This window comes from Octopus bimaculoides, chromosome 9 (assembly GCF_001194135.2).
Source record: "Octopus bimaculoides isolate UCB-OBI-ISO-001 chromosome 9, ASM119413v2, whole genome shotgun sequence".
Taxonomy (NCBI): Eukaryota; Metazoa; Mollusca; class Cephalopoda; order Octopoda; family Octopodidae; genus Octopus; species Octopus bimaculoides.
Window position 1 is genome coordinate 75,695,158 of NC_068989.1, and position 8,487 is coordinate 75,703,644.

At 38.5% G+C, this 8,487-nt stretch overlaps 1 protein-coding gene across 1 annotated transcript in view; it reads right to left on the minus strand.

Annotated features, from left to right (window-relative positions):
* Positions 1-8,487, minus strand: part of LOC128248765 (delta-like protein C) — a gene marked incomplete at its 5' end in the record, with an annotated part of 21,452 nt that overhangs the window by 11,017 nt on the left and 1,948 nt on the right. Inside the window, 4 exons of the mRNA XM_052970931.1 lie at positions 2,365-2,479; positions 3,991-4,104; positions 6,791-6,910; positions 8,161-8,316. Of these exons, the coding sequence (XP_052826891.1) occupies positions 2,365-2,479; positions 3,991-4,104; positions 6,791-6,910; positions 8,161-8,316 (505 nt within the window). The remainder of the gene's footprint in view (positions 1-2,364; positions 2,480-3,990; positions 4,105-6,790; positions 6,911-8,160; positions 8,317-8,487) is intronic.

Consider the following 8,487-nt stretch of genomic DNA (forward strand, 5'->3'; position numbering starts at 1 on the left):
ATATATATATATATACACACACACGTAGGTACGCAAATACGAGATACTCAGATAAATAGATAGAGAGAGAGGGAGAAAGAGAGAGTGAGAGAGAGAGAGAGAGGACGAGTCTTTGAAAAAGAATCTAATTCGTTCCAGAATATTATTCATTGCCACAAAAATAAAAATAAAAATTCATTCCAAAAGCTCCTCAACCAAGTTTGAAAGTCTACCCTCAAAACATCCATTTAATACAATAGTTATCAATAAAGAAATAAATGCATATGATATATACATCTCATAAATAATACGAGAAAATACGTATCTAGAATAAATAAACAGAAAGAAAATGTCAACAAGTTTTTTTTAACAAAATTCATAAATCATTTCAAAAAATTCCCCTGCATGAAAATTTAAAAGCTAAAACATTAAAATTAGCATTTATAAAATATAAAACGATTATTACATGATAAATATCTTAGATAAGATATAAAATGAAAAAAATAAATGAGTTAAATTTAAAGAAATAATCAGCTAATTAAACTAGTTTCAATGCTTGTGATGTGTAGTTTTTGTTTACTTGCGATTTGATACACATCCTTAAAGAAAATAATTCAACTTCATTTTAGCCCTTCGTGCATCTACACCAGCGCTCCGCAGCTCTTTTTACTTGCGGTACATTTATATTTCAAAATTCGGCGGCACAGCTGAACTAAAGCTATAACTAAAAGTATAGGGAAAAATATATATTCAGGTTACACTGTGGCACACCTAAAATCGTCTCGTGGCACACCAGTGTGCCGCGGAATACCGGTTGCGGAGTACTGATCTACACTTACGCATGTAATTTAATTGAAAAATACATATTAAAAAGTTGGAGAATGCAAAATGAAAAATCAGCGATTTATAAACCATAATATTTCTCATTTGAGTTTGGTAGGGTGTTTCCACAGTGAAAGGCAACAGGGTTGTGGAAAAATAAAACACATGAAGGAAATTACTGAGAAGTAATTAATTTTATATCTCTGCTGGAGAATAGTCTAATTTGTAATGAGGAAGAATAGTAACAACAGAGAGTTCCTGAGAGGCTTTCCCCACTAAGTTTCCAGAGTGGATTTCCACAACCTTTACCTCTGGACAATCCAAGAGTATCATTTACCGAACCGCTAAGTTACGGGGACGTAAGCACAGCAACACTGGTTGTGAAGCGGTGGTGGGGCACAAATACAAACATAAAGGTACACACGCATATATATATATATATATATATATATATATATATATATACATACGACGGGCTTCTTCCAGACCAGTTTCCGTATACCAAATCCACTCACAAGACTTTGGTCGGCATGAGGCTATAGCAGAAGATACTTGCCGAAGGTGCCACGTGGTGAAACTAAAGCTCGAACCAGGTGGTTGGGAAGCTGGTTTCTTACCACACAGCTACACCTGCGGTATTTGTGTCAAATTTTATACATGTTGGAATATTTTCAATCCATGTGAATAACTGTTCAATCCATGTGAATACTTCTTGTTTAACATATCGTTACGTAAAGTAGTATGAGCAAAAACCTTTCCATGCTTCCATATGCAAACACAAGTACACTAAATTTGTGTGAGCCTAAGCCACTCTGTTTCCTTACATATTAACTTGTTATTTTTCTATGGAAGACCTCTGTTGCCAAGATTTTATTTGTTGCCAAATTAATGGAAATGTGTTCCCCACTAATATTTTCGTTACTACAGACATTGGTTACCAAAGGGTCTATTGTATGTGAGCACGGATAAATAGATATGCGCAGGTAAATATATGTATATGTATAATTGTATGCATATATACATATATATATATATTATATAACATGTGCAGAGTGTCCATAAATTACTATTACAATTTAAAAAATTCAAAGCAAAAAAAAAAAAAAAAATCTAAAATAAGGTAACTCAGCAGAATTTATTGGAAAATCTAAGTCAACAAATAAAGTTTTATTAGAAACATAAGGACACTCCAACGTGGATTCCATTGGTTGCACGCAGCTATCTGAACGATGCTCGTGGAAGTTGTAATGATAATTTATGGATGACCTGTACATGTAATATGTTTATGTAATGTATAGATATGTGCAACATGCACGCACGCACGCGCACACGCACACACACACACACGCACACGCACACACAAATATAAAGAAATGGGGGTATGTGAAACAGAAGTGAAGAAGAAGTAAAAACGAAGAATAATTTAAAGAAGGAAGAACGTTACAAGAAGAAGAAATAGTAAAAAAGAGAAGGAAGAGAATAAAAGAGATTTACAAATGCACAGAATAGTATGAAAGAAAAACTGTTTTAAGAGAACAGAGTCCCTTAAAGACGAAGGCTTACCTCATCCGGATACAAATATAAGTTATAAGTAAGATAAGGAACAGTATTGCTACTGTGACACCAATGGAGGTTCCAATAATTATGTCAGTTGTATTTTTAGAGAGTTCTGAAGCAGCTGCGTTAGGAAATAAAAAAAATGGAAAAGAAGAAATAGAAAAAGAAAGAAATAAGTATAAATGAAAATGATGCAGTAATGTGATGAGAAGAAATGGTATTTATAAAATAATAATAATAATAATAATAATAATTGTTTCAAATTTTGCCACACGGGCAGCAATTTCAGGGGAGAAGATATGTCGATTACATCGACCCTAGTGTTTAACTGGTACTTATTTTATCGACCCCGAAAGGATGAAAGGCAAAATCGACCTCGGTGGAATTTGAACTCAGAACTCAGTGACGGGCGAAATACTGCTAAGCATTTCTCCCAGCGTGCTAACGATTCTGCCAGCTCGCTGTCTAATTCTTTCTACTATAGTCCCACCCCGCCACGTTTAAGTAGTTGTTAGGTCTGGTGCCTAAGTGGCGAGAGAGGTATCACGATTAAACTAACATAGCATGGAAGATAATTTACAAATGTTGCTCTAAAAATGGATTGTGTAAGTTTTTAACAGTGAAACGATAAAAGAAAAATGAAGACAAAAGTTGTAAATTTACTTTATACACTGCAAGTTAGTGGTTTCTCTGATTCTGATGAGATTTCATTTTATTTTAGTAACCATTATTACTTTTATCATGTATAATATAATCACTACTATTGATAAAATTTAGTATCTCAAGTATGTTACCTCACCACCCCTAAAGCCTAGCACCCCCCCTATGACATGCCCAGCATCCTCTTTGAGAACCCACGTTGAGAACCTCTGTACAACAGGTACAACGCTTGAATTTTTTGGGGTGGAGATTAGTCAATTACATCGACCACAGGAGTCAACTGGTTCTTATTTTATTGACAAGAAAAGGATGAAAACCAAAGACGACTTTGGAAGAATTTGAAGTCAGAGTGTAATGAGTCGGAATAAATGCTGCTAAGAATTTTGTTCGACTCGCTAACGAATCTGCCAGTTCGCTATTTTACAAATAAGCCTTTCTCCTATAAGCATAAAGCCTGAAATTTTGGGGGAGGAGGCTAGTGAATTAATACGACCTAAGTACTTAACTGGTACTTATTTCATGACCCCGAAAGAATGAAAAGGGTCGATGTAATCGATTTACTACCTCCTTGAAACTGCTGGCCTTGTGCTAAAATTTGAAACCAATATTTAGAGGAAGGTATAAGGAGTCGGTTTTTTCCCCGGATCTCTACGTTCTGAGTTCAAATGTCACCAAGGTAGACTTTCTTTTCCTCCTCGTTCGTGGTCGATAAAATAAATACCAGTCATGTCCTGCAGTCGATGTAAGCGACTAGCCACCTCCCATAAAAATTTCAGGCCTTATAACTATAATTAAAAAGAATTTACTGGAAGGTTTAGATTAAAGGAATTCTCAAAATATTAATGATACTTTATTTTACCGTCCACAACAGGATTTCAACCCGGTATCTAAAAGGACATAGGTGGGATATGAACTCAGAAGGGCCGTAGCTAAGGATCACAACTTCACAGATTTTGAAAGAAGATTACTTACAAAGTTCTTGTTCACAAATGGTTCCTTTGTAGTATTTTGTACAGATACACATAGGGAGTGAACGCGATCTGGCACAGGTGCCTCCATTTAAGCAGTAGACTGTATCACAGGCATCTATAAACAATGAAATTTTCAAATATTACGTTTATGTATTTGTTTTGCAAGATTCCCGATGTGAAATCGTGTGTTGAAGCAGATATTGTTGTATTTGGGGATGGTCATATTTTGCCAATTAAACTCACGCATTAGGAAGAGACACACGGGATAGAGTCGCTGGTGACGTCACAGGATGTGTGCCGAAAGAGCTTAGATAAAAACATTAAAATAATAATAATAATAATGATAAGCGTGGATTATCTCCAGTGCTATTAAGATGGAGTTTGGGCTCTCAAAATGTGCTACGATGGTGATGAGACGAGGAAATCTTGTTAGGACAGAAGGAATAGGTTTGCCAAGTGGTGAGATGATGAAAGCAATTTAACCTCAATCCAGTTATAAATACCTGGGACTACTTGAGGTAGATGGAATTAAACACAATGACATGAAGGAAAAGACAAAAAGAGAATACCTGCAGCGAGTGAGAAAAATACTGGCTTCAAAGCTGAATGCCAGAAACATAATTTCGGCCATAAACTCGCGCGCAGTCGCAGTAGTTCGGTATGGCGCTAGAATCCTGAAGTGGACAGAGGAGGAGCTAAAGGAGGTGGAGAAGAAGTCAAGAAAGCTTCTAACTATGCATGGAGGCCATCATTCACGTGCAGACACTGACCGCCTATACATTAAGAGAGCAAATGGAGGAAGGGGATTGATAAGTATGAAAGACTGTGCACGTATCGAACTCGAGAGCTTAATGAGATACCTAGCCCAAAAGTAAGGAAACCTTGCTAATGTCAGTTAGGAACGAGAGAGTATTGAAAACAAGGGAAAAGAGGAAAAACGAAGGAAGAAGTACAAAAAAGACACGAAGAAATATTACGCAACAAAGGACTGCACAATCAATTCCATGTAGCCACAACAGAAGTTGCTGGAAAAAATAGGTGGGATTGGCTGAAGAAAGGAACGCTAAAAAAAGTGACCCTGAGTACTATACTGACAGTGCAAGACCAAGCGTTGGCCTCGAACTGGAGGGTCAACCTTTGGAATGAGCAAGTGTATCTGCTGTGCCGCATCTGTGATAGAGTGGATGAAATCATTGCCCATATCACAAACGAATGCCCTAGACTTGCCCAAAACTACAACAATTTGTGGCGACATGATCAGGTAGTGAAAATGCTACATTGGAAATTGTGTGAGAAGTAGGAGCTAGAGAGAGAGAGAGAGAGAGAGAGAGAGGGAGAGAGAGAAAGAGAGAGAGAGAGAGAGAGAGAGAGAGAGAGAGAGAGAGAGAGAGAGAGAGAGAGAAAGAGAGAGAGAGAGAGAGAGAGAGAGGCAAGACGTGATATGAGCACAAACCACAGAAAGTGGCGGAGTCGGAGACTAACAAAATCCCCTGAGGTTTTCCAATCCAAACAGATCAGACGCTAGAGCATAACAGATTGGACCCTGTAGTGATCGACAAGATGTGCCACATGTGCTATATAGTTGATGCTGCATGCCCCTTTGACCCACAAATAGTCAAGAAGAAAGGCGAAAATACAACCCTCTTAAGTACGAAATAGCACGGCTATGGAAAATGAAGACGATGAAGATAGTGCCAATTATTGTTGGGTCCTTCGGAACAGTATCAAAAGGCATCAAGAGGAATATAAAGGAAATTGGAATAGAGTGCCCAGTAGAACAGTTACAAAAGGTTTGCCTCCTTGGTACGGCCTGAAGAATCAGGAAAGTATTAGATAGCTGAAAAGAACGAATAACATGGTACTGTAGGCTGCAGGTAGCAAGCCCGCTACGCATGCAAGACTCCAGGATTTCCAACAAAACCTGTAATAAACAGAAATAATAATAATAATAAAGCTGAAGGAAACAGCAAGTATATAGTGCGTGTGTTTTATTGGCAAAATAAAATTGAAGGGTAACCCAGCCTGTGTCTCTACAATGTATTTATGAGATGTTGCTAATCAATGTCGGTAACCGTGGAGTAACAAGACGCGAGATGGAATATGCAGATTCAGGCTTGCTTAATTTTTGGCAATCGATATTAAATTAAAACTTCGAAGTCACTATCAAACTTTTATTTGTAAAAATTAATAAATATCTATTCTACTGAAAAATGTTTAGTAATCTTTCGCTTTCATGTTAAGCTGTTTTTACATATAATAAATAAATGCGCCCTTTTAAAGCCTAGCCAGGCTCATGGGCCCGGTTTCCCGGTTTCAATGGCATATGTGTTCCCCAGCTGGACGGGACGCCAGTCCATCGCAGCGTCACTCAATTTTTCCAGCTGAGTGGACTGGAGCAACGTGAAATGAAGTGTTTTGCTCAAGAACACAACGCGTCGCCCGGTCCAGGAATCGAAACCATAATCTTTCGATCATGATGCTGACACCCTAACCACTAAGCCACGCGCCTCCACGTTTTTACATATAGCCTGGCATAAAACAAGTAATACACACACATGCACGTTATATATATGTTTATATGTATGTGTATGCGTGCGTGTGCATGTGCGTGTGCGAGTCTTTGTGCTTGCTTTTCCTACTGCTTGACAACCACTTCCTCTTACATTCTTGTAACACAGCAGTTCGCCTCCACTCTCCAAAAAGTGTGGGGATGATTTTTCTACTAGTCTTTAAGGTGGTGCACCACCATGACTGCTATCCAATGACTGAAACAAGTTTTTAAAAAATCACAGAATACTTACATACACACGTTCCATTCGAAATCAGCACATATCCAGTAATGCATGTACAATTATGACCAGAGTCTGTATCAACACATATCGCATTTTGTGGGCAGACATTTTTTCTTGCTTTACAGTAAGCTGCAATGAAATGTAGTTTTTATAGATAATCGTTTTGCAATAAATGAGAGAGATAATTGTGCTTTTTGTTATTCATTCAGTTGCAAGGGATTTGGTTCAAGTTTCACACAAAGCTGGTTTGTTCACAACTGTCGTGAGCACCCCGGCTAAGGGCGAAACTCAGAGTTGACTGTCAACTTTGATATTGCTGTTGTTGGCACTCCGTCGCTTACGACGTCGAGAGTTCCAGTTGATCCGATCAACAGAACAGCCTGCTCGTGAAATTAACGTGCAAGTGGCTGAGCACTCCACACACACGTGTACCCTTAACGTAGTTCTCGGGGATATTCAGCGTGATACAGTGTGACAAGGCTGACCCTTTGAACCACAGGCACAACAGAAACAGGAAGTAAGAGTGAGAGAAAGTTGTGGTGAAAGAGTACAGCAGGGTTAGCCACCATCCCCTGCCGGAGCCTCGTGGAACTTTAGGTGTTTTCGCTCAATAAACACTCACAACGCCCAGTCTGGGAATCGAAACCGCGATCCTATGACCACGAATCCGCTGCCCTAACCACTGGGCCATTGCGCCTCCACACATTGACCTAAGTACGTAAGTGTTATTCTACTTAATTGACCCCGGAGTAAAGTTGAACTCAAAACATAATGAGGGAAGAAATACCGTAAGGCATTTTTTTCGATTTTCTAACGAGTCTGCTCGCTCACTACTCACCACTTCGTATAACATGAGTAGTAATAGCTACTGATTTATGCACTAGTACAACAATTTTGACAGAAGGGACTAAGTCGATTACATCGACCTCAGGACTTACGTCAATATGATCGTTTAAAACACTGCAAAGTAGTGACCAAATACGGTCACAGTGGAATAACTGAAATAAGTAAAAGAATAAAATATTTTGAGAAAATCCCCCGCTATTTTATCTATTACACAGGGATGAAATGCGAATCCGATCTCCGCGGAATTTGAACTCATGGCCGAAAGAAATTTCTTTCGATGATCTTGCTAGTCTGTTAGCTTGCCGCCTTGTATGTGACTAATATTCTTTTCTACCAGGCCTGTATATGACTAATACTCCTTTCACAAGGCTGAAGGGGCTACTCGATTACACCGTCCCCGAAAGGATGAAAGTTAAAGACGATCTCGCAGAATTTGATTTCAGAACGTAATGCTACTAAGCATTTTGCATAGCGAACTAGCGATTCTGCCAGCTTGTCGCCTTGTATATAACAAGACTAGCAAAACAACTTACTTGTGCATGAAGTGGCATCCTTTGTCCCTTCAGATGACGTATATTTACCATTTGGACAACTCTTGCAAGTTCTCTGATACTTCTCGTCTTGGTACTCATCCAGCGCACAATTTAAACACTTTGAACCATTGTAGTATGTTCCTTCATTACAGGGAGCTGGAAGAAGAATGAGTGTGTATACACATCCGTCCGTTCGTCCATCCATACACAGACAGACAGACACCCACACCTACACATACACCCACCCACATACATTAATATATGGATTAAGTAATCGTAAACCATGTGAAACATACATTACTATACAGATTATATCAACCCATATAT